The following is a 26,589-nucleotide window of genomic DNA, read 5'->3' as shown; positions in this document are numbered from 1 at the left end:
CAGAAGTACATTTATTCAGGTCTTAATACATTAATATTGAACGAGTTACATATTCTTATTGATTGCAAATCACACAGCACAAGTCCAATTTATTCCTGTATAGGAGTCAAACGTAACAGATTTTTATTTTAAAGTATGCAATGGGAACTCTTCCTCTTGTTATGAGGAGCACTTTGTTATAAAATGTAAGTAAAAGTACAATATCTCTCCATTCTAGTAAAATTACAAAAATTGGTCCAGAACCTGCATTCTGAGCAGGACTTCTCTGACAAACTAAATATTGTGTTCTTCATTTTAAAAATGCAACAAATCTTTACTTTTTTTTCCGTAATTTGCTTTTTGATGCTGTTTTCTAAAAACTGTAGCTAAATACAAGAAATACAACATTGTCAGTTTACAAAAGCTTAGCATATTAATCACTGCATCATCTATTTTCTAAATAAACTTCATTTTTTTCCCCCATATAACTATCAGGAACATAGAGTTTTGACAACAACGACACCATAATATCTCACAGCGCTATGTTACAATAAAATATCTCTGTCATAAGTTCAAAGAAAAAGAAATTATAACAATAGCAACATAAAATTAAGGAATACAATGCATAGATTCAATCATTTAAAAATGTAGACATATAATTTACTTAGTACAGCTCTTTTACTTTCAGAGTGAACCCTGTGACACTGACTACATGGATTCATTACAGTTTATCCTGACTTGAGTGACCGGCACAAATATATATATAATTCTGAACATATCACATGATAAAAATGCTAAATATTTTCACTGTAACTTCAAAGGCAAATTTGGCTATAGTACACTATGGCATGTTTGGGTAAGAAAAGGCAACACCTGGCATCAACGCCAAACAGCAGCTTCTTTACCAGCTTCTCTGCAGGGCTTTTTGAAATGTTAAGAATTTCATTTTACTCTTCTTAAACCTGCCACGCTCCCAGGCTTTCTAAAAATCTCTGTCAGCGGTGTCAGATTATGTGCCGTCGCCGCTCTGGAGTCTGCAAGTTTTTCGTTTCAACCAAGCAATAAAACTAATTAAACACCTCTGATTGGAGGTGAACTCAATAGTAGCATGACTTGAACAAAAACCTGAATATTCAGAGCCGTCGACAACACATGATCAGACACCCACTGACATATGTGGTGTCTGGATAAATCACACAATAAACATCAATGTCGAATAGGCAGTTTTCAGTTTTAGTTTGTTATCTCTAAGCCACAGAACCAGTCGACTTCATGAGAAGCAGTCATGTTTACAGACACCATCTCCACAAAGGTAGCAACAACCTTGTACACCATTTGTGACAAATGGCATGATAAGTCACTGACAGGCTGACAAGCTCATTGTTAGTACAGCAATAAGTGAGAAAAGCAAGTCAGAGGATGCAAATATACAAGCTGGATAAGATACTTAACACTTAGTGGCGCTTTTCAGGGGCGACTTTAAAAAGTAATTAAAACAGACTTGCTATTTAAAAGATGATTGGAGTTATCGAGTCACGTGTTACCATTATATCAAAAGGACACAGAGATAGGCAGAGGTAGGAGGGGTAGAGTGAAAGTGGAGTCTCATTAAAAGCAGTAAAGCTGATCCTATTGACAGCATCAAAGGGCCCTTTTGGACAAAAAGGAATCATGCTGTGCTAATTGAAATCAGCCATACTAGGATTGTGAGACGAAGACAAAGAAAAGTTCTGAAACTCAACAAGGGACAGGCTTTTGACTCACAGTGTCTTAAATGACAAATCTCTGGCAGGTCTTGGACTCAGCCTTGGTGTGAAAACAACAGTAGCACTGAGCGTATCTTTTAAAAAACAAACAAACAAAAAAACCTGCCTTGACCTCTTAACATTCACAGCACTGCGAAGCGTTCAGGAAACCCACCGCCACTTGTTTCTTCTCGACTTCTACAAAAAAAGTGAAAGCAGGGAGCTGAAAATAAAGAATTCACTGGACTTTTCTTCAAGACTGCTGGATTTGAGCATCTTCTGGACCGTAGACATTTACAATATAAAACCCTTCAAGCCTGCAGTTGATATCTACTTTGTTAGGCACAATAAATAGGCCCCTGTGGTATTAATTAAGGTTCAGAGTGACGAATGACTCAGAACAATTCTGACGTCTGAGTGCAGGTTATGCACCAGCATAAATCTATATTAACCACAAATAATTTAGGTCTCAAATATATACTAAATCTAGTAAACATCTACTACATCATTTTAATATACATTCTTAACGTATGTACAAGAAATCTGAAAGTGTATTACCATTTTACAGCCTGATTGAGAAGAATCCTCAAGCACAGATCTGTCCACTCGACATGTGTTTAAAAGAATCTGATCCAGTTTTCTGCGTGAGCTCACGTCTGCTGCCTTGATTTTTGCTTCCACTCTGTAAACACTATTTACAGTCTTAGAAAATACACCGCGAGACCTGATTTTACAAACCGTATGATGACATTATGTACATTCAGGCAATAACAAAGTGAGTTATTATGTAACATCATCCGAGGATCCCTTGAGAGGTTTCTCACTTAACATCAAGTCAGTCCACAGACCCATGAGCCATTTACCTTCATAATTCTTCTGTAGTGGTAATCAGTTATCACCACACTGTACATAGAAAACGTTTGATTGTGGAAACACAGTAAACAGCATAGTGTGAGTCTGAGCACTTCTACAGGTGGTGCTGCTGCGATCTGCAATCTCGACGAGTAAACCAGAGAGGTGTGTTTCAGTTTGGCTCTTACATTAAGGCAAAATGTTTGGCACTTAGTTTGTACAGAATATTTGATATTTCAAAAATAACTCTGATATTCATCTTCACCGGTTCAGGGACACCAATGGAGATGCATTCTCAGCAGATCACGGCCAGTTTCAGTCTCTCGAGGTGATCCAAAAAGTATTTTTGAGACCGATGGTACAGAAACTGCAGGTGAAGTCGGGATGAGGATTAAACATCCTAAGATACGCTTTTTGTCTCAAATGATTTCTGATTGTGTCTTTTACCAAACTGCAACAGCAACAAGTCAGTTGAACCGAACTTTTCACACTAGTTTCTACCCTGACACCCAGCTGTGTGTGGTGGTCTTCACTCCGTGGGGGAAGCCTTGTTGGGTCACCATTGGCTCAAAGTTGAAGTCCAGGGAGTCTCCGTCCATCAGAGTGTCATGGAGGACAGTCTCCATGTCAAACTCGAACTTCTCGATGGACATGTCATCCAGGTCGCTGGGCAGCTTCTCCGGGTGCGAGGGCTGTGGCAGGCCTGGCCGGCCGTACCCGTTGGTGTTGAGAGGGCAGAAGCCACCAGGCATGCCTCCCCCGCTGAGGTGGCTGGCAAGGCCATAAGGCATCTGCATAGGGCTTTTGGCTGTAGGCAAACGCACGCTGTGGCTCAGGGGCATGAGCAAGCGGCCATTCATCGCTGGAGACGTGGCCGGAGCTTGGCTGTGCACATTGTGGGGGTGAGTGTGAGAGAGACCATGCGGGTGACTGTTCCCTCCTCCCATTAGTTTGGCTGCATGCTGGCTGCTGTTGTACGGCGGCAGCATGCAGCTTCCGCTGGACTGCGACACCACAGTGTCCACTGAGGGCATGAGCTCTCCATGCTGGTCTGTATCTGTCGTCAGCAGCTCCTTCAGAAGCCCCGCGGGGCAGCTATATGGGCCCATGCCGGGCCCGAAGCTGGACTTGCTCTCTGGCAGCGTCTGCAGCGGCATGGACGACAGGGTGTTCATTCCCGCTTGGCCATACACACACTTGCGGTACTCCTGCTGAGGCTGCGAGACCATGCTGGGGGAGCTGTAAGCCGGGTACCCGGGGCTCGGCTGCATCATAGGAGAGGGGGAGGACTGGGAGGAGCCAGGGGTCGCTGCCCCTCCTCCAACCTGAGAGTTGTTAGGCGAGAGCAAGTTCAGGTTGTCCAGAAGGTTCTCCATGACATTCTCAGAACTGTGTCCCAGAGAGCCCGTCATCTCTGTGAGACTGGGCAGCGTGGCTGTCATCTTGGCCCCGGGCGCTCCTGGGTAGCCCATGTGCACATCTGCCTCCCCGAGGTCGTCCTCTGGCATGAAGGGCGAGAGGCGGCCGCTCAGAGTGCTGGCATTGGAGCTGGTCCGAGGCCTGAAGCTGTTCCATGCATCAAAGTCGTCGTTGCTGTGGGAGTTGGGGCTGCCAGGCCACTTGGAGTATGAGCCTGGGCTGTCTGCGCCTCCGTCAGGGCCGCCCTGCAGGGACAGCTGTGGGGAGACAAGGGGACTCTGAGTGCACCAATAGATGTACTGTATGTGCCAGAGACATCAGTATCTCATATGATTTGGGCAGAAATCATTGGCAATAAAACAAGTATTTGTACTAAATACAATATGAATAATGAAATATCTTGAGAATAATGAGTTTAGGAGAAAATCAGAAGTGTGGACAAGATTCCCAAACAACCTCCAGATAACTGTACTTAATCACAATGCAGCCATTAAGATCAAGAAGAGGCTACTTTAGGCTAAAAATATCACCAGAATCCCGAACGATGTCTTTATTATGGTACATTATGTTGATATATCAACCAGCTAGTTACATATAGCGCAAAGTGAGTGCTAATTAAAAAAACGTTTCGCCAGTTTCTATGTTAAAGAAAACACACAGGCATCTACTTCCCTTTTCATTCAACATCAGCCGTGTCTGAGCACAAACGGATTAGATGAATCCTTCATTTATTTACCTTTTTCTTAGCTGCTCTTCCTCTGCTCTTGCTGTACTTGCTGTTGTTGTCCATGGAGACCGCCCTGCGGCGTGGGGACTTGCCGCTCTTCCCGCCCTCTGGGTTCAGCATCCACCACGAGCTCTTTCCCGTGCCCTCATTCTGGACGCGAACAAAGCGGCTGTGCAGCGACAGGTTGTGTCGGATGGAGTTCTAGAGGACAGGGAGAGCGAGGAAAAGAGAAAACCTGGGTGAGGAGCACACAAACAGGCAGATTTGCGTTTGCCCTTTTCCCAAAACATTACAGATCTGCTTCAACACACAAGTGCAAATCCATCCGTACAGGTGGCTCCCTTTTAAAAACTCGCCCGGCTTGACAGCTGACTTACAGAGGAGAAAGGCGAGATTTTAAGGTCACTCAACAATCGAATGCCATTTGGAATTCAAAGACATGTGCACAAACACACATTCAATGGGTGTCAGTAAGGTTACTCCATGAGCAATACATCCTGAACAGAGCAGGGATTAAACAGCAGACTCTCTTATCTCCACACATACTGTACATGTGGGCTTTTATTTCCTTCACAAAAACAGAGGGGCCCATTGTAAAACACCATTATAGCAATACTCACATTCCACCTGACTACGTGTCTTGTCTAAACCAGTACAGACTCAAAGGGAGGAAACAGACTAATCTTTCCTCCTTACAGACACATTAATAGTGTGCTCTAACGTTGCTTAGTGACACCCCCAGTGGAAAAACTAATTTTTGAGCAGGAAGCTAGTGAAGCATTGTTAAAACACGGCAAACAAGAGCGAGAATACTGGGCAAACGTCTGCTAAGCAAACCACAGAAAATGAGACACTATTTCTGTCCTACTTTACTGGAACTACTACTGTACGGGGACACTTGTGTCTTTTAGCCCGTTCTGATTTTCAAACTCTAAATCAGCCCAAGCTGTTATTTAAGTGACCGTTTAGCCTCAGAGGAGAACTTCCACTCTGGCCCTGTCTCGTTTTGTGCCGGGGCCATAACATGAAGTAATGAGCCTTGGCCGGACATTACTGTGCATGCGTACAGCTTGTTGTTTTGGAAGAAAGGCTGGAACTCCCGGCGCACACACGCATGCAGAGCTTAGCGTGCATAGTGGCTAACGTCATCAAGCCTGTTCCTGCTGTGAGTCATTGCTTCACATCTGGTTCACAGTCTGCCCTCTGCTCTGCCTTCACCTCTGCTTCTCCTCATCGCTACCATCTCCTCTCATTCTCCACTCTGAAATCTCGTCTCTCACTCTAACCTTCACCACAGTTATTATCACTTCTCGATTAAAGTGATCAATGATTTGTTCAGTCAGAAAAAGTGAAAAAAAAATGCTCGTCATTTGCGTTGCTGGTTTTGTCCAACAGTTCCTTCCCTTAAGATATTCAATTTACAACGCTCGCATTTGTGTTCACCAAATGATTATTAACCCTATAATGCCGTGGGTATCACATTTGATACATGCATTTCTGAAACGTTTTGCATTACCATATGGTAAAAACTTTGCCCAAAATGATACAAACAAAAAAAACATATTTGCACATTTTTTTAATTAAAAAAAATGTTAAACGGCCAAATAAAGTCTTCAAATTAAAAAAAAAATAGATTTTTCTGTCTATTATTTCTTGGGCCAGGCATTATAGGGTTAAAGGGGTAGTCCAGCCATTCATTGTTAAACTTCCATAAAGTTTGGGGGTCTTGCAAGAGGAATGGTAGCAGAAGAAGCTGAGAAATATCCTGACTTTAAGTCCCTGACATGGGCCAAGCTCTCAAAACACTGAAACCTACATTTCCCATAATGCCTCTTTCAGTAGAGCCTCCCTGGCTGTTGAATACCAACATCTTTCAAGCTCCTTATCCCCAGTTTGTAAAAAAGGCTTTCTTTTTAAATTTCAAGCCTTGTGACATCACCATGATGTCATGAGGATATAGGTCTGACTTTGGGAAGCTCCCTCCAGAGCTACATACACTGTACATGGGCTGACTCATGACAGATAAACTGCCCTCCATGTGTAAAGTTGGTGGAGTTCCCCTTTAATCAGTAAACACAATTGTTGTTGGCTAAATTTAAGACAATTTCCCTTTCATATCTCTCCTTTTTCTCCTCTTGTTCTCCTTTTTGTATCAACTTTTCCTTCTCTCCTCCACTTCCTTCTCCTGACTGGGTGACCGGGGGCCCTCCTGAACACTGGCCCTTCACAAATGAATGAAATTACCAATCAAATGACCCGACTGCCTCAGCCAATAGTCCAGGGCTAGTTTGCATGATCTGAGGGACGTGACAGCCCTTCCATGATTAGCTTAGCAAATGCTTTTCTCCCCCCTCCTCCCCCTGCACATCGGTAGCTATGACAAAAGGCAAGGAGTAAAGTCTGGTCATGAGCCTCTCTTTCCCATGACCACTGAGAGTGCTGGTAATTTCAGCTGTGCTGCAACACGGAATGACTGCAATGTGAGTGCAGACGCCGGGATGTCCTGTTACAGCCCTATATCATCCTGATGACAGGAAGGAGAAACTCACAGCTAAAGTCTCCACTTTGGAGACTCTGGTTTCTATTTTGGCTTATGTCGCAGTCGGTACGCTGCGTGTTGTGATGATAGATAACATTTTAAAAGCAGTTTAGAGGGCTTGATGCAAGAAAGAGAGTACAAGTGAAGGGTCATAAAAACTGCTCTGATGGGAAATACCAGAACTCGGCAGAACTCAGAGTGCCGTGTGGGGAGTGTGGCCCAGGGTGTCTGGTAGGGCCAATGGAAAAGCCTCGTCTCTCACTGTGTGTGTGTGTGTGTGTGTGTGTGTGTGTGTGTGTGTGTGTGTGTGTGTGTGAGAGAGAGAGAGAGCGTGTGTGTGTGTGCCAGTTCATGTTTTTAGTGGAATGGCAGTCCGACAAACAGCAGCGCGGATTGGTTTTGATTTTGTTGCTCACTCCACTGCAGCCAGTGATATTGTGGTTTGAAAACACATGCGATATTGGATGAACACACGCACATGAACACATGATCACATGCTCAGAGACACGAACACACGCACACACAGACGTGCATATATGAAAGAAAAGTACGACACATCGTTTGCTGTGTTTGCTAGTGCACTTTTTTCCTTATTAATATATTACATTTTGTGCCAATTAGGAGTCTGTTTCTTTTGGATTCTGCGACAATGTGACACTAATTTATCTCTGGCCGCGGTACACAGGAATCTTAACATTCCAGCTAATCACTGTGTGCAAAGTTCAATCGTAATCAGAGCCAATGTGTTCGTATCTCTTAGGAAACAGTAAAGGTAGGATTCCCAGCCAGGCAGCCATCACAATCAACATTCCTCAGCGAGGTTACAAAACCCACAATTTCACAGAACTGAGCTCTGATTACCGCCGCTTGAGGACGGTGCTATCTTGTGTTGTATGAAATACATGACAATAACGCCGTCTCCTCTCAGAAGTCAAATCTTGAGCTTTCTTCCCACAAAAAGAGTTTTAGAAAAGAAACAAAAGATTGTGCAAATACATAGTACCCTGCACTCGAAATAACTGCAATTTGCAGTTAATACAAAGTTCACGCGAATGAAAACCTTCTTGTTTTGCGCTGAGGAATGTGGTCATGATGGCTGTTGAAAAGACGCCTGACATCACTGTATCTCTGAAGGCTAGTTCGTGTAGCCAGAGATAATAAAAAGACTTGTCTCTCTGTTCTGCCTGAGCCCACCATGAGGAGCACCACCTCCGTTCTCTGAGTCAACAGAACACAGCGGCGCTGGCAAAACACGAGGAAGTGACCACATGAAAGAGGACTGTGACAGGAAACAGAGCTGACTTCCTGCCTCACAGGAAACACGGCGGTCGTGAGGCAGAGAAAAAGGCATGGAATGCGAAGCCACAGCGCCGTGAGCCAAGTGGACACTGCAAATTTAGCTTCTGCCCCCTCCTCAATTCTCCCTCCCCCACCCAAAAGAGTTTATGTTTAGCAGCAGACGCTAATCCCTGCTGATGTCACACTACATTCATTAAAAAGTAATGTTCACTTTGTCGTATGACTGCTGAAACTGATATGCACGAGTGGAGATGTCATGACTCAACAAGTGGCTGCAGTATGGACGTCTGGGTGGTGCGAGTGTGTGTGTGTGTGTGTGTGTGTGTGTGTGTGTGTGTGAGAGAGCAGCAGAATGTGTTTTGAGTGTAGGCTATTTAAGAAATAGAGAAAGAGGGGTTGTGTGTGACAGAGTGGGCATGGATCAGTAAAGAACACACTGTGCTGGTTTAAACTCCCTCGCTGGCAGCACTACTGAAAGGCCACAGTGTTCGGTGCAACTCTCCTTCCTTCACTCCTCCTTATTCCTCGTCTCCTCTCCTTCTCCTCATCTTCTGTCACTTCTTCCCTTCTCCTTCCATCCTGTCTCTTCTATTCTCACTTCCTTTTTCTCTCCTCATCTTGTGTCTTTGCCTTCCTTCTCACCTCCTCTCTTCTGTTTTCCTTCTTCCTCCTCTCCCCTGTTCTCATCTCTTCTCCCATTTTCCTTCCTCCTCCTCTCACTTCGCTTCCTCGCCTTCTTTCTCACGCCATCTCCTCTCCTCTCCTACCTCCTCTCGCAGACAGTAGCCAAGTACCTGCAGATAAATGGAGACAGCGTGCCAGGCGGATGCTGGCGCACTGACCGAGGTGCTGACGCTCTCAAGATCTGCTCAAATGTCAACTCGTCTAATGAAAAAAATCCCCAGTAAAGCGCAACACCACCTACTTGCAGGGCTGCTTTGAATCAAGTGAAGCCACAAGTGAAACCTCAGCTGCAAAGCACATACAGCTATAGGTATAAAGTGCAGCAATGCTCCCTCCTCACTGACTGAAAGCGTGCAGCAGAATCTCACATGCCAGCAGCTCTCTGAACAGTTTCACACGCATTTACCAGAGATATGGAACCGATGAAAGTGAAAAAATGTGGTTCCCCTGCACTATTTCCACTGAACTCATTAGAGAAACGGTGCTGTCCTTAGCAAGCTTTTTCACCTTTCGTTACCCATGTTTCAGCCTTAACAGTAGGTGTGCTCTTGCGCTATAACTAGCTATTTTCTGTGTAATGTCTGCGGCTATGAGGGGGACAATCTATAGAGTGTGTAGCACACTATTTCAAACCAAAGTAAGTAGCCCTAAAGCTGTAGCTTGGTCATGTCTGGAGCTTTGTGCTGAGTCTGGCTGAGTTGAAGGAGTGTGGTTAAGACAGAAAATGTATAAACCTGTTATTAGCCTAGCACCGGCTCAGCAGGTCTGCCCGCTTAACAACAGCATGGGGCTGAACACACATCTCCAGGTGAGATGGCGGGGCGACAAGTGACGGGGAACTACCACTCACTGGGATCAAAAGTCATCAAAAGATACACTCTTGGCAGGTTTTTCCCCTTCATGTTAGTGTTCTGGGACCCAGAGGCCAATCGCAACTGATTCCATTAGATTATGACAGCAGGTTTGCTAAAGGCGGCGTATTGTGGTTTACTGGTTCACCTGGAGCCAGGGGACGAGCAGCACAGACATGAGCAAGAGGGAAGAGGGCATCATTATCTTAGAGAGTCAGTTCTTACCTAAAGATACTGTGAGTTGACCCAGCTGCAAATCGTTTTTTGGTCCTCTGTGCTATGAACATCAGTCAGGCATACACTGCACCTGTGCTCAGGATTCATCACCTTGCCACTTGCATGTGTGTGTGTGTGTCAATATCACATGGACATGGACTCCCTATTCTAACAGATATTGGCACTACTATCGAAGAGTTTTTAATTCAAATTGCATCAAACAGCCATAAGCCAAGTTTCATTTGTTTTTTGGGGGACTTTTGCTCTATTTAGGTGAGATTTCTTCCAGGTGATTTGTTTGATGTCAATGTTCAATAAAGACAAGATCCAAAGACTTAAATTGCAACTGTCTGAAAATAAATTTCGCCTTAATTTGCTGAACCATGGGGTATTTAGTCATTGGCCTAATATTGTTGTTTGATGTATATGATAGCTTTACAGTATTTACACACACACGCACACACACACCACCAGACAAATGTAAAAATATAAAGCAATACAGCTTCACATTACCACACTCAGGAAGCAATCTGAATAGACTGTGATGACTTCATCGTGTTTGCAGTTTGATAAGTTATCATCAGCACCAATATTGAACCGACCAGTGATAATCACTGACCTATTTACTAAAGTCAATACAGCAATGATCATAAAAGGGAGTGGAAATAAAAAGCAGAGCACAGGAAATGTAAAGCTTTTTTTTGATTATTTATACCTCAGTTTTATTAAAATAGTCCAGAGAAAAGGAAATGATTGTTGTTGTTAATGTTGCGTAGCAGCGAACAACACAGCCCATCGCCTTAGGTTTAAGTGGTTGGGAGATCATAAATGTATTACTGTTAGCAGCAATGTAAAAAGAAACCTGTTTTGCCACAATTTCTGCATTTTAAAAAAGTCTCAAATTAAAAATGGAAAATGACCCTGGGGTATGGTTCGAGCCAGAAATAGGTCATCTCTGCCCTCTTCCCTGTCTTCTATTCCTCCCTTGTCCTTTTCACGTGCTCCTCTGAGTCACCATGCGCAGACTCTACTGGCCGCAGCTGATCACACACTTGTGTTGAAGCGAAAAAAAAAAAAAAAAAAGGGTCCCTTTTCTCACCAGCTGACATCAACCACCAATAATTCAATTTGGCGAAAAGAGGGGAGAGAGGAGGCCCGGACACAGAGCGCTCAGTGTGGAGCTCCTCAAACTCACTTTAGAGTTCTATGAGCCCAAGTAGCAGTCTATGACTTCCAGGAAAGTGCCTCTTCAAAATGGTCACTGTCAGATGCTGAGTTATATGACCGTCGTAAAGTGCAGATGGAAAGGCAGAAAGCGCAAGTCATGCAGAGGCAAATCTGTCTGCAAATGTATTTAATGACGGCCTCTTGGCAGGATCTGCTTTTCACAATCCTCTGCAAGGAACCTGAGTGCAACCGAGTGCCCTCCCCCCAAACACACACACACAGACACACACACAGACACACACACACACACAGAGACACACAGCTAAACTTGGAAGCCCGAGTGGATGATGATTGGTTAAGCTTGAGATTGATCGGTCTCCCAGACGCTGCAGACAAATGACAAATAGTCTGTGAGTGGTTCTGTGCAGACGGTGAGAAGCAGCAAAGCCACTGACACTCCAGGATCGTTCATTGCCATGATAGTGTGAGATGAGTGGCGTAGTGGAGGGGCTATTAGCGAACTTCCTGCTGCATTGTATCCACACAGGAAGAGCTGGCCAGTCCTGATACTGATCCCACTGATGCCTCTGGTTTCTATGCAAAACACTGTAGAATGAGGCCCTGGTAGGTGCAATGCAAGGGACAAGCTGAAGAAAACAGCGGGTTCAAGAGCTGCTACTTCCTAATCAAAACTCTGTAGTCTGACTGGGCAAAACAAGAGGAAAAAGGAAATAGGGGCCCTTGTCCAGGTAGGCTTTTCCAGCAGGATTACAATGGTGGATAAAACTCTTAGCGTACATCTTAGAGGACAGAACATCCCCACTTATGATTTGCCCTCATTATAGCTCCAAACAAACAGTAGCTGGCGAGAGAATAATAAATCATCTGCTATTTCCTTTGGCTCAGCGAGGTCTGAGATTTACACAAAAAGGAAAAGTCGGAGCAACCAAGTGATCAATTGTTCAAACCACACATCAACAAGACGAACAGTCAACAAGGTTGCAGGGTGAGAAAAGCAGGCTGAACTTGAACTAAAATGTAACCTTGTCTTGCTCGTTATTGTTTTTATTATATTGAGCCAATCACAGCAGTTTATGAATTGATTTAAAAAAGAAAACATCTAAATTATGTTCGCTGATTGAAGTTTCAGCTCAGTTAAGCTGGAGAAGACTTACACACAAGTATCTACTAAACATGGCGAAGTAAGAAATGTAGTCTTTATGGCCCCGTCTTACCTCCGACTAGTCATTCATTGACTTTGACTGGAATTGCATTGAAATGATATGATCACAGCATGCTATCATTGAACAAAAGCAAGCACATGTACACAACTCTCTTCAGAAAAAATGTTCATTAATCTTATATATTAAAAAAAAAGAAATCTTACATATGGTGTAATACTGTTTTAACCACACACTGCCTGCTGTCATCTGACTTGGAAGGCCCAGAAATGTTGGTGAGAGAAACTGACTGAATGATTGACATTACATTTTGTATTTCCTTTCTGACTACTCGCATGTTGCTTATGATAGCTGCTTCATGCATTTTGATAAATAAAGTCCCAGCAGCATGTTCACAGGCAATCAGAGCTTGCTGTTTACATGCTGAGCTCTCTCTCGTGCTCACTGATTTCCTGACTCAGACTTAAGCAGCATGCAGTTCATGTGTGCAGACAGGGACTGGGTTGTGCTGGCTAAGCTCACCATGCTAAAATATGTGCATGTGTTGCTACGTGCAACACAATGCGAGTCTGTAAATGCACAGAGCTATGTCTGTGGAGCGGGGATATTTTTGCCTCTGATCAGCAGAGCGGCTGGGCTGGGCTGCTGCCTGCTCTGCCTGGATAAAGATGCAGTGTGTGGACCACTGCTGGGTGCCTGTGTGGCGGCCTGCGTCCATAGGCCTGACCCACCACTGGAGGGTGTGGGGGGAGTGTTTGGGGTTATATTTATACGCTCATTACCCCAGTTCAACCTGGCAAACACGGGGATATCCCTGAGCTGTTTCTACGGCTGGATGTTGATTCCAACAATAAATCTCCATTTGGTGAGAAAGTTGAGAGGATTTCTCATGGGTACATTTCTTTTCTGCATCGTTTTATTGCCCTGTCATAAATATGTGCACTTGTGAACTCATCTTCATGAGAAAGGCTGTATACCAACAATGTTTGTAATAAGTTAAAATAGGAAAATAGAGAAAACTGACTGCCCGCACTGTTTGAATATGGACTGTTTTCTAAAAATTGCATCTTGAAGACACCACAGCAATTCCTGTTGAGCACCAAAAATATCACCAAAATTAAACAAGGTCATCCCAAGCTGGTTAGCATATTGTCAATAGTGTTACCAATGATGGTACCAATGATTAATGTCACAAAGAAATGACACAAAAGAAAGGGATTTCTTTAAAAACAGACTTTGTGGGAGTAATTTACTTGCACTGTATGACAATTGGCCAAATGTGTCAAAAGTGTCTTTGGTTGAAGGCTCGCTGATTAATCGTGGAGTGAATGATTTAGCATGACCTTCTTGCTGCCACTTCCTGATGCTTTTCACTCTGTTGAGATTTGCGCAATGTCCATGAAGTTGTCTGTATGCTGGGCTGTAATACACCTACCTGTTTGCCGTTTCCAAAATTAGTGACTCATGCTCTGTTTTCAGAGGAAAAAAAAATACACAAAAGAAACCTTGTGAGACGTAGTGGAGGTTTTACATTACAGTGCTTTCATCACAAAGCAGAGTTTTTTTTTTCATTGTGACAAGGAAATAACTGTGACACATCACAAAATAAATAAATATATGTGATTCTTGCAGGAGCGTTGGGAAAGTGGCTGAAGTGTTTTAACAGAAACTGACGAGTCCACTGTGACTCATAGTTGTCTTATAGATTCATGTGTTTTGAAATGCAAAACACAGTTTAACATAGACAGATGCTCTCTTCCACACCTGCGCCATTAGGTGGCACACATTCAATATATTGCCATGCTAAATTAAAGTCCCATGAGAGCTGCATTGTGCCACTATACTGTATATTGTATGTGTCATTTTGCTGGTTGGAAAAAGTCCAGTGACCACAGTAGCCATGGAAAAATAAGCTGAAAAAGTGGTGTTTTAATTTCCTCTGGAACTAGTGGATCAATATGACTTCAGAAATGAGGCCCATGATTCAAAAATCCCCTCCAGTGAATATTAAAAACCATCTGTGGCCAGGCCTCACATTTTTGTGAGGGGCAGTAGTGACATTAAAACAGGGCAGCAAGACCTGGACTTGGCATCCCAGTCAGAGGAACCATTATTAAGCTGGCAGCAGTGCAGGTCTGAACAGGAGCTGCACATGATCAAACCAAAGCCTCACTCCAGAATTGACTTGAGCTCTATTTAACTGAAGCCCATCATTTAGCTTGTTATGTCTAAGTGTGAACCACAATAGAGTGAACCTAAGAGGAAGAATGAAAGAAATGAAGGAAACAATGGAATAGGAAGAAGCCACAGAGTCTGGCGTCACATTCGAGCAGGTCTAATCTGTGGACAGACAGTCGCTGCAGGACACGCTAACTGCAGGATACACCCTCAAAACACCGCCAAAAATACGAAGGTTTAGGACGGGGAGTGTTGTGTAATGAAGCGTGCATGCTGTGAAGTAACTGTGCAGTAGCATGACTGCACATAGGCCCTTCATGTTCACGGTTGCTTCCTCTCATGACGACATCACTGCTCTGGTGCTGCATACCTTGCGCTGCTTTCAAAGCACCCACTTCCTGTCAGCCATGGGCTGAAATTTGCATGTCTTAAAGGGGAGAGGAGGAAGTGGAGGAGGAGAGAGGTGATAGATTCTAGAAAAGAGATAATTGATAGAATCACTTCATGGACAACTGCATCTGCTGACATGAGAAATATCCATCCATCCATCCATTATCTATACACCGCTGAATCCTTTGCAGGGTCACGGGGGGGGCTGGAGCCTATGAGAAATATCACAACTAATATACTAGACAGATAAACAGTAAAGACAATAGACGACTTTTTTTTATTCCATTCACTATGTGAAACATTAAATTAATCACTTATCTGGTGATCGTAGTGTTTAGAGAATTCAGATTTTTGGTCCTCAAGAGGTAAAAAGAAATGACGAGTTGCACAAGCCTGACATTAACTCAACAACAGTATTTAAGCTCCATATCAGTGCAGAATAGAAGATGTTTGATATGACGATGTGCAGATGCAAAAATGGCAGCAAAGCTTTCACTCATATGGTCACATTCAAACCTTTCTACTATTTCTCACCTCTCGGTGGAAGTCAGTGAAATAACAATTAAATATCAAGATAAAATGGATAAATTCTAAATTATAATGTTTCCAAACAATGAAAATAATGATTGTGGATCCGGTGTCGTCAACAGATCGAGATTCCTTTTTTTGGTATCTCTTTTGTCAATTACTTGAACCAGGACATGAATGATTCATTGAGAGAAAAATAAGTCTGCATGTGGTTACATGTCTAATCTGCCTGACTGGCACTGCTGCATTTCCTTGAATCCAACACAGGAATGCTGAATGAGGAAGCACGCTGGAAACTAAAGAGGCCACCCTCAAACCGTGCAGCACATCTACCCTCAAAAACATTACATCAGTGTATTTCCAGGAGTACAAGTCCATAATACACAGAGATGCTCTCAGGAACGATTCACTTGTGTCTGTCTCTATCAGTCATGGTGATAAAATAATAACATCCCTTGCATGCTTCAGAGATCGCTAACAGAAATCTTGTTTGGACCCTCTTTAGAAATCAGTTTTAGTCCATGCAGCAGGTGAGCTGAAGTAATTGTCAAGTGAAACCTAACTGCTGGTAACCTCTCCTATCCCTGTGAGGTGCTTCTTTTATAAACACTGCGTCAGCCAAGAGCCTCACTATACAACGCAGACAATAGTGCCGCAATGTTGCAACACCAGTGCAAACCTAAACTGAAAAGGCCTGAGGCCGGTGGGTTACACTATTACACACTTTGACCTCAAAACAAGCTATTAGTTCCTGTGACAGCAGAAGCAGGCGACCTGCTATCTGACGCACCGTCCTAACAGCGCTTTACAGCCAGCCCCAGTGAGCGTCCATGTATGTGAACGCAATCACACATGCCCGAATGCATGTGTGATTGTGTGATAATGCCGGGCCAGTCTGACAGGCACCGTGCATAATCGCTTTAGGGCGGGAATTGCACAACAATGTGGGTCTGGGACTGGGTAATGCCTGTGGTTTGGGGCCCTCAGCAGTGAGCGGTCCCGTAAAAGTGTTGCTGCACTCGCTCCCTGTGGGTCTGCAGCCAGCCTCTCTCTCTCTCTCTCTCTCTCTCTCTCTCTCTCTCTCTCTCTCTCTCTCTCTCTCTCTCTCTCTCTCTCTCTCTCTCTCACACATACACACATAAGCTATGAGAAAAGGATGGGAGACATTTTCACGTGTGAAGAAGCGAGGGCTTTCACTTCTCATTTAAATGGTGAAATTATTCAAAAGCCATGCAAAGTTCCTCTTCTCACGCCGTCAAACAATGCTGAGGCCTTCCCGTTAACCCAACAGGAGATTTTCCCAATTTTTCTGACTGAGGAGAAGTTGTGATGGCAGAAAGAGCAACAGCACATTCTGTGAAACAAACGACCATGGCTGAGCAAACCCACTGCCAAAACAGACGATCACATGCTCTCGGCTACTCGGCTACTACCAAACCCGCACTGACAAAAACAAAACAATCTGACTCATCCTAAATGACTGTTTACCTGACCACGGCGCTGGATGTCGACTATATCTTTTCGACTCCAGAGTAAAGCAGCCTGCGTGGGCACCTGCGGGCTCTGTCCTGTTGAATGAGGCTGCTGGGATCTTTTTATACATCACTTACACTCTGATGCTCTCTGTGCAGATACTGGACGCTACACTCACTCAGCGATCTGTCCTCTGGTCTACAGCCAGAAAAAGAACTGACAAAACAAAACTCTGGCAGCAGTGCTGCAGCGTCTGAGGTGGGTGGAAACGCCCGTGTACACATTTGACATGATATGTTTGAATTCAGTAAATGAAAGGGGCACTTTACGGGGATTTTCCTGGGTCTTTTCCAGCGAGATAAAGGCCCTGTAAGTTTGAAGTCAGCAGCTGGAGCACCAGCTGTGTCGCTAAATGAGGCTGCATATCACTTAGAATACAGTTAGCCAGTTTTGAAGAGAGAGAGTGTTCTTGTATGTTCTGCATTTGGCTCCAAGTTGGTGAAATAGCTGCATTCATGGAGCACTGAACTATTCTCACAATCTAAATCTAAAGCAATCCAACAGAGGATTTTGAAAGGATTCAAATTCAACATCTGTTTAAAGAAATCAACTTTTCTTTTTCGGCTTTAACAAGCACCGAAACTCATCACATATAGCAATAATAGAGGATCTGAGAGATGTTCTTCTCTGCTGGATGGAGTAATGTTTGCATAGTACCGTCTGGAACATCAAAAAGCACATCAAGCCCCTGCAGATATAATGTCTTTTGTTCTATGGAGCAACAGAAATGTTAATCATTGCCCTTCTGAAGTAAAACTTATTTACTGCACATGTTAATTTGGTTTGGTTCTGCATGTTTTCGGGACATTTGAGTGATGAAAATCATTGTATCTACACCACAGTCCGACAAACGGAGAAAATGACCCGACAGATTCTGAAGTTTTTGGAGACAAAAGCCTCTTGGACTCAGACAGACAGACAGACATGATCCACTGTGTGGTGTGTGTCTCACAGCCCGATGGCCTCCTCCCATGGGCTTCTGGACGTGCTATTAAAGGTTTACTGCGAAACAACGACCCTGACGGCGCTGGCACATGTAATCAATTGTCGACACTTGTTTTGAGGTTGAAGTGATGTGACTTCATAGCTGCAGAACGGATCCATAAATAAACATACGTGTACCACACACAGACATAAACACCATTTGATATCCCTGCTGCGTCACACTGACCTGCTTTCCTGCCTCTTTTTTTTATATTTTAGTCAGTGATTTATATCCTAAATGGTTTCTTAGTAGAGGGAATGAGAGACAGACAACAACAGAGAGTCCAGGGCTGAGAGGTAAACAAATGTGGAGCAGGACGGAAGGAAAACACGAGGTTGTGAAATGATCTGTGGGGCTACTAGTTTCACACTGTTGCTCAATCTAATCAGTGTGGATGGGCTCAGCTACATCACTTTAAACATGACAGAGCCAAAAACACCTGAACAAGTCGTTCTGCTTGTGCTGAAATGATTACCCACTGGAACAGAAACAGAATGTGTTGATAATTTAAGTTATTTACATTCAATGCTTCTTTCTTTTGTATCATTCGAAATAAAATTTGGGTTTTGAACTTTAAAGATGTCGCCTTTTTGGAACATTTCCAGTCTGTTTTGACATAATATGGACTCAACAATTCGTCAGTTCGTGGAATAAATAATCAATATGTTAACTGATGGTGAAAATTTAGGGCTCCTTGTATCTACCCGGACATCTTAGACTGAGCAGATCAAAGACTAACAGGTAGTCTTCATCAATACTCACAGCTGCTTTTTAACACTCGTGGTGTGCCAGCTATGGTGATTCAGCACATCAAAGCCCTGAGTGGCATGAAAAGCGAAGAGCGAGGTGGAGGGGGGTTGCAGTTGTAAATAGATGCTGGATTAAAATCAGGTGGGGAGAAAAGGAAAGTCAGAATATCACACCACAATAAAAAAGATATAAAAGCCTGTGCAGGAATGTTCCCTGTGTCGGCCTGTCTGTCTGTCTGTCTGTCTGTCTGCCATCGTGTCTGTGCATCTGCCAGCAGCAGGGCTTTAATTATGAGGCCCAGGTTATGGGCACACGCACACACACACACACACACACACAGGAGACCAGCGTCCCACATATCTCTAACACAGTGCCTCACAGTTCCGCTGACTAACCAGTGGCACCAGACTTTGGCCTGCGGCTCCCTGATTCCAGTAAATGTCTTGTTATGCAACTCCTAACAAGTGTCACCCAGTCTGAACTTGGAGCGTTCTGGATCTCTGCAGCTCTCTCTCTCTTTCTCTTTATCTCGGAATTTTTCTCTGAAGACACTAAGCAGTTAGCACCATAGGGTTTGACAAACGGGCAGGGGGGGGTCTAGTAACCCTTCAAAGCACTAAGTGTGCCCTGCTTTGTGCAGAGGCAGAAAACCAGTAATGAAGAGGCAGGCGGCACAGGCAGGAAATGGGGAGGAGGGTGAGGAGAGCTCCTCCAGCTCTTTGCCTGAGAAACACAGCTGCCCCTCATGTCTTGGGGCAATGCCAAGGTTGGACTCCTCGACTGCCTCGGGGGGGTGAGAGGTGTGTGTGAGTGTGTGTGTGTGTGTGTGAGTGTGTTGAACCAGCAGAAACAGGAGGACTGCTGTTCTATGCAGCTCCCTGTCCCACTAATACACATTCAGACCCGGAGAAAAAGCAGTTTGTGATAGAGAACACCCAGTTTTGTGCTCACTCAGGATTTGAACACCTTCACTCTTAGTTTTTGCATTTCTTTTAACTGTGTTCCTGGGAAATGCATTTTACGTAACACAACAATACTCAACACACCTCTGCATCCTCGCCCAAGAACCATCTATCAGTTAAAATGAATAAAAATGAAAGCGATTAAAAGAAAAACTATCTATCTATCTATCGCTTAAACTTAAAGCAGAAGTACCTTTACTGTGAGAGTTAAGCAGGATTGGGCAACACATGCGGCAAGAAATCTGTCAACAAGTGGAGATTGTGCTACAACATTCATATTAATGTGGCCCTCCCCTTGATGTCACTGGTTGTAGTAAACCATTATCTATGACTCATACTGCTTTATAGCTAGTAGTGACTTCAAAGTATTTTTGCATCAGTTCGATAATCAGGTATTCAACTCTTTTTTTTCTGTAATATTTCAAATCTTGCTAAAGTTTAAGCCTGAGTAATCTTAGTTGAAAGAACACTGCATAATGTAATGGCTCTGTAAGCTACATGTTCTATTTAATCCTACAGTATTGTTCTATTGTATTTATCTGTCAATGGCTAGATTAAGCTGCAGTCTCCGGAAACCTGTCTCATAATATAAGTAACCAACTTAACTGAATGCACAGAAGCTGTCAGCTTAAGCTAGACGGATAAATTGTGCCCACTGCAAGCAGCAGCTGATGTCATCTGATTGCAGATATGTTGCTTTTCGGTGTGTGATGGCTGATACGCGAGAAGAAATTACAGTACGTAAAACTGCATGTGAGGTCTTTTAGAAACAGCGTCAACACGGTACATACATGGCTTGTCCACCAGAGAGCGCTGACAAGCTGATTTTTACACCGTAAAAATGTTCTGCCTCATTTATATCTTGGTCAAAAACAAAAAGTTTTTTGTTAGGCATTTATGTCAAATTATCAGATTTTTAAAGTCACAAATATCAAACTTCCTGTATCGATCAAGCCGTGATCGTGTCCATGGGACTGACGCCACCACAGAATAACTTATCCTGGCGGTCGCAGCAAAAAGCAAAGTGAAGCTCGAAGGTTATGAAATGCTTCATATATCCAGATGGACTCTTTATATTATCAGTGTCACTAAATTAAAACAACACAACCTGAATTCTGAATACACATCAGCAGTCAGGACCCATAAAGTCACATCAGAGATGCTTGTCCTGTATTCCACAATGCAGAGATTTCACAGACACTCGTATCCCGACCTGCTACATGACCCATCTGAGCCTCCCCTCTCGGTGATACCTACACTGTTTACTGCAGGACTAAGAGGGACTGGAGTCAATGGGTGCATTTACATGGTAATGACCCTGGTGTCACTTGCTGTACAATCTGCTCTGACCTACGTGTTTGTCGGCTTCGGCACAGTTTGTTTTGAGATCCGTGGGAGTATTTACCAGCGTAGGCTGAGGAATTTCAGGTCAAGAGAGCGCCGTGTACAGAGAAAACCCGCGACTGAATTGATCTCGATACAGACATCAAAGAGCACCTGAGCAATCCAGCTCTGCCGGCCGAAACCAAATATTTATCCTGTGGTGACGTACGTATAGTAGAGAGATACAAGACAGAACAGATTTTCAGCAGGTATGCAAGGGTGTGTGTGCGAGTGTGTGGGTGTGTGTGTGTGTGTGTGTGTGTGTGTGTGTGTGTGTGCTGCAGTCCGAAACACTGTTTGTAATACTTGCAATCCATACATTAATAACATTTGGAGTGAGATGAAGAAAAACGGAATGGGACATATTGAGATTAAATAACCAGCTCTGCAGAGAGGTTTGGTGATACATAATTGGTGCCATCTGTTCTCCTTCCTGTTGGACGGCGTGCTGTGCCAGGGCCAGTGTCCAGTCCACTCAGAGAGCTTCTCCAAGCTGGTCCCACCTGGCACAACTGTCCTCCAAACTCACACTGTCGCAGACGGCCTGAGAAGTGTGGAGGCTGTCGTGACTCAGCTCAGACACGACCGACTGCGGAGGATCAGCAGCGCCGAGAAAGAAACTCAAACAATTACAGAGCCGACTGCCTAATCACAGATTAATGAAAACTTTATGTGCTGCGGCCCGTTCCCTTCAGGTGAGCCTTGTCTGCTCTGAGACACCAACATTCCCTGGCTCGCTTCAAAACGACTGAATCTAAAGTGAACTGCGACCAAAGTTTGAAGGTGTTGAACAGTCAGTGGTGCCCAGAAACCCAGCATTTGTGTTGTGACTTCTGTCATCATGATCTGTGTCTTACACCACAAATTCAGCCTGTATATGACTTCACACTCAACCAACGAATCTGCCCAATATTCACACAACAAACAGAACATGTACAGTTTCAAACGTTATTTGTTCTGAGTACTTTTCTATCAAACGTCTAGACTCATTTGGCAAAGCTGGTGTCTTTGGAATGAGGACCGCCACATGATTTACATATATTCATATTCCCAATTAGTCATGTTGTCTAAGTCGAGACAGACTATAACAAGAAGATAAGATGAAAACAAAACTAAAAAAACCCAGATTCATCAGTAGAAATCTTATTTTGTCAAACTTTCGATGGAGAGAATCACCGTTTTGAAGTCACTTTTTGAATCAAATGGCCGCTGAAGAAGAAACAACACAACAAAAACCACATGGCTGCCCACAAAATTACCATTCCACATTGTCATCTTTCCTCAGCTCCTCTCTGGCCTTCGCCCCGGCTCATAACTAAGCCCGCTCTGAAGAGACAATGTGCGATAGCCCCCCTGTGTGGAACCGAGGGGAGCTCTATGAATAACTCCCCTCGCAGCAGTGAATGGCACTCCGCTTTCCCACAGTATTACTCAGTCTACACCCCCAACATGACAGGATAAGCAGCAAGACCAGGAGGTGGCTCCAAGCCGCCAATCACAGAACAACTGTTAAAAGGACAAAACACTGAGAAACACTTTTTATTAAGGTACATTCACAGTTTTTGCCACCCTCACATGCTTTAGGAGAATGCAAATGATCAACTATTGTAGGTAATAATGTTGGACAGTTAACTCACAGTCACATGTCTGAGCTACAGTGTTCTATACAATAACCTCCTAAGTACACTGTAACCAGTGAGTATCACAGAGGACGCGTCGACCACAGCTGCGTTTCATGGTTACTGCTGCTGGTACCACTGCTGACACTCCTGTGGCCGAATGAGAGACCTACTTTCTCATCAGAAATGCTTGCTACATTATTACACTCTAATAATAGGAAAGATGGTCCTCTCTTTTAAAGCCAACACCAACCCTTTTATACAACACTCTGTAGGTGTCTGACGACACACTGACTATAGATCCTTTACTCAGATGCCCCATTAGCTAACACAAACTTACTGAATACGCTCCTCAGGTTCTGTTCCTACATGAATGCACCCGTCTTAACTTTGTGTTATTAATTGACCAGAATTCGGAATGAGTGCTACTAATGGCTCATTGGAAAATAATTTGCTCTTTTGGAGCAAAAATATTGTCAGCGTAGAGCAAATCCTTTCATAAGTGATCCGTATATTGCAGTCCATAACAGGGACACAAGCAGACACACAGAGCATGCAAAGTCTGATTTTGTGTCGCTCCGATTAATCAGAAAAGAACATTTTACATACGAGGCATAAAAGCCAAACAGCAGAATAGATGCTGAAGCTTTTAAAGTTCCAGTGATGAATGCTGCTTTTCCTTACAGGGCCAAGCCCACTTGGCCAATATCACCAGCCTAACAACACATCTGCCCAGTGCACGCTCTGTTTACTGTGTGTATTTCACCACACTGAAGGGGTTTTTCCACTCATATAATTTCACTGACAGGACTTCAGTTGACAGCTCAACATGACTTTTGTGCTGTTTACAAACACTGAGGTCAAATGAGCGAATACATGACGCTGAAAAATGATTTGCGCTCAGTCAGTTTAAGAAAATGGTTAAAAGGGCAAAACCAATGCGTGGCAAAATACGAGTTGTGTCTGATTTCACTTTAGACATTCTCACTGGCACTTGTGACTGACATGAGTGTGCCGCCTCTCCGCACATGACTCAAACATGGAAGCCTCCTCTGACAGGGGAAGGAAAAGAAAAAAAAAAAAACACTGGACCACTGCTTTAAATTTCATCGGCGACCCAGACATCCCATAACAGAAGGGAGGCGTAATAAATCTCTCACTGTGTGACTACAGGCTCAATATGATTTCCCGCTGGGAGAGTAGACTGTCATCAATTTATTGTCAGACACCACTGAAACTATGTGTCTCCAAAGTGAGGTTTACGCCCTTCAATAGTGTTCAGTGGGAGGGCCTGTCACACCACATCAGAAATTTTAAGTCTCCTCTTGTGTAATGTTTTGGACAGTCTCCAGCACACATGAATGCCTCTGGTATCTCCTTACAACACAGACCAAGCGCAGCGTCATTCAAGGCACACTCTAACAAGGAAAACTGTGATCTAGCCTTAAAATCTATCATCAGTTGTGAAATAACAGCGGAGAGACTCGTCTCAAGCATACCAAGCCAGGATTCAAAGCATGTTTGAATAGCACACTGAGGGAAGCAATAAGGCAAAGACAGGGGAAAAAATCCCTGTTGAGTCAGCAGACTCATATAAATCACCCTACTGCAGGGAGAAGTCAGATGACTGTCTAAGGTCATGGTAGCAGTTGGTCAGTTTGCTGAAGTGCCATTAACTGAATGGATGACGAAGAACGGAGGCATGATTTCACAAGCAAATGATGAACAATTTAACAGTTGCTCAACTCGTCATGCATGCTCTTCTGTCAACGCAGGAACACTTGTGGAAAGAAGTAAGGTTTTATGCAAATATTAGCTAAAGTTCCTGCAGAGGATGTTCTGTAGGAGTGATAACCATAGATGATGAAAACTTAACATCCCTCACCAAAAAGCATTACATAGTCATAATAAACCGACTATCAAACAACAGAGAAAAGCCAGAAATCCCTGGAGGGGTATTACAGAGATACCACAGGAGATAAAAACATAGCATAAAGCACAATAAAGTCCCTGTCAGCCCACTGTTAGGAACCACAGACACGCCAATACATCCCACTGGAAAACTGTGCAACAACTTGCACAGGCAACTTCTTTATCAGACATAAGCAGCAGCCATAAGCCACCAATGCTGTGAGCTCACACACACTCACACACACACACACACACACACACACACACACACACACACAATGAATCTCCTGGATAAAAGTAAAAAAAGAGAGGAAAAAACAAACGTACCTTCCAGCCTGCAGAGCTGTTGCTGTCTCCTTTGTCCTTGAAATAAGGCACACTCTTCACCATCCAGTCATAAATCTGAGACAGAGTTAGTCGGTTCTCCGGAGAACTTTCGATCGCTTTGGTTATGAGGTCTGCATATGACATATTCCCCCATGCGTTTCGCCGGGAGGAGCTGCTCTTCCTCTGGGCAGCGGCGGCAGCTGCGGCCGCCGAGGACGACGAGCCGACCGGGGAGGAGAGCAGAGGCACCTGCTGCTGCTGCTGCTGCTGTTGCTGATGATGATGATGCGGGAGTTGTGGATTCGGGTGCTGCTGCTGATGCTGATGTTGTTGCTGCTGCTGCTGCTGCTGTGGCGGCTGCTGGTGGACGCAGTTCTCCTGACACTGGAAATCGGTGCACAGGATGACAGGCTTCTGCTCCGTGAAGTCCTCGCTCTCCTCCAGCAGGCTCAGGTTGTTGATAAAGTCGGCGTTGCCTGCGGGCTCCTGCTTGACAGACGGCACCGGCGAGGACGTGTTGGAGTCGCCCGGGTTGATGAACTCCGGCCGGGGCAAGGGCCAAGTGCACGACCGGGGCCGCGACAGGGGCTCAAAATCCGGGTCGATTTCCACCAGGTGTGGCTGCTGGACCGCTTCCGCCATGGTCGAGAGGTGACGGAGCCGAGTGTTACAATGTCATGTAAATGTGACGAACCTGTCGCCCCTCAAAAGTCGCAACTTCGCCTTAGAAATGTGAGCGAACACACGCTAAATCTCTCCGGGAAAACAGCGCTCCGCCTGGGAGTCTGCACTGAAAGTCACATCCCAAGTCGGTAGAAATATGTGTTAACAATAACAAAAAGTATGTTTCTAAAAAGGCCTTTCTTTAGGAAAAAAGTTCTCTGAGAGTCCACCGTGCGTTCATCCGCTGCTCTGTTTTCGTTGTCCGGTCGTAGTGATGCTTCGTCTGAGCCTCGAACAGCCTGTTGACTCTGTGTTGTTCAGCATGTGAGGACTTACTGGAACTATCATTTGTCAGCTGACACCGCCCACATTTGATTGACACCAGAGGAGCGCCAATGAATGGCAGCGAAAGAGTTAGATGAGGGAAAAAAGCAGTCCTTGTTTTCATTCTTTCGTCTAATAAACGTCTTATCTGAGAAAAAAAAAAAACCGAACATTTCACTGTCAGCTGTGTTTCTCTCTGGAAATAAGGATATCAGCTCACCAATGACTGATATCAAAATTATTTTACAGCCAGAGGGTCGTGATTATTCTATTACTTTTTCCTCCACCTCTCAAATTGGTGTTTGGATATATAAAAACACGATTACTGTCATCCAACTGCTTGATAAAACTAAATTAATGTGAAAATATCTTCCCAC

At 44.1% G+C, this 26,589-nt stretch overlaps 1 protein-coding gene across 1 annotated transcript; it reads right to left on the bottom strand.

Moving 5' to 3' along the window:
* On the bottom strand, positions 1–26,215 carry foxo1a (forkhead box O1 a). The gene is made up of 3 exons (XM_041941041.1): positions 25,226–26,215; positions 4,732–4,923; positions 1–4,252 (listed from the first exon to the last, which is right to left on the bottom strand). Exons 1-3 carry the CDS (start codon positions 25,865–25,867, stop codon positions 3,074–3,076), a joined length of 2,013 nt encoding a protein of 670 aa, XP_041796975.1. The 5' UTR covers positions 25,868–26,215; the 3' UTR covers positions 1–3,073.
* Between the last annotated feature and the right edge of the window lie 374 nt (positions 26,216–26,589).

Source organism: Chelmon rostratus, chromosome 7 (assembly GCF_017976325.1).
Source record: "Chelmon rostratus isolate fCheRos1 chromosome 7, fCheRos1.pri, whole genome shotgun sequence".
NCBI lineage: Eukaryota > Metazoa > Chordata > Actinopteri > Chaetodontiformes > Chaetodontidae > Chelmon > Chelmon rostratus.
This window is presented reverse-complemented; position numbering and strand designations above follow the sequence as displayed.

What these genes read in the sequence shown, in the direction of transcription:
- foxo1a (XM_041941041.1), bottom strand. Translation starts at nt 25,867, where the DNA reads ATGGCGGAAGCGGTCCAGCAGCCACACCTGGTGGAAATCGACCCGGAT. An exon ending in ACAGCTCTGCAGGCTGGAAG is followed by an intron (nt 4,924 to 25,225) that starts GTACGTTTGTTT and finishes CCTGTCCTCTAG; the next exon opens with AACTCCATCCGACACAACCT. An exon ending in GAAGAGCAGCTAAGAAAAAG is followed by an intron (nt 4,253 to 4,731) that starts GTAAATAAATGA and finishes GTCTCCCCACAG; the next exon opens with CTGTCCCTGCAGGGCGGCCC.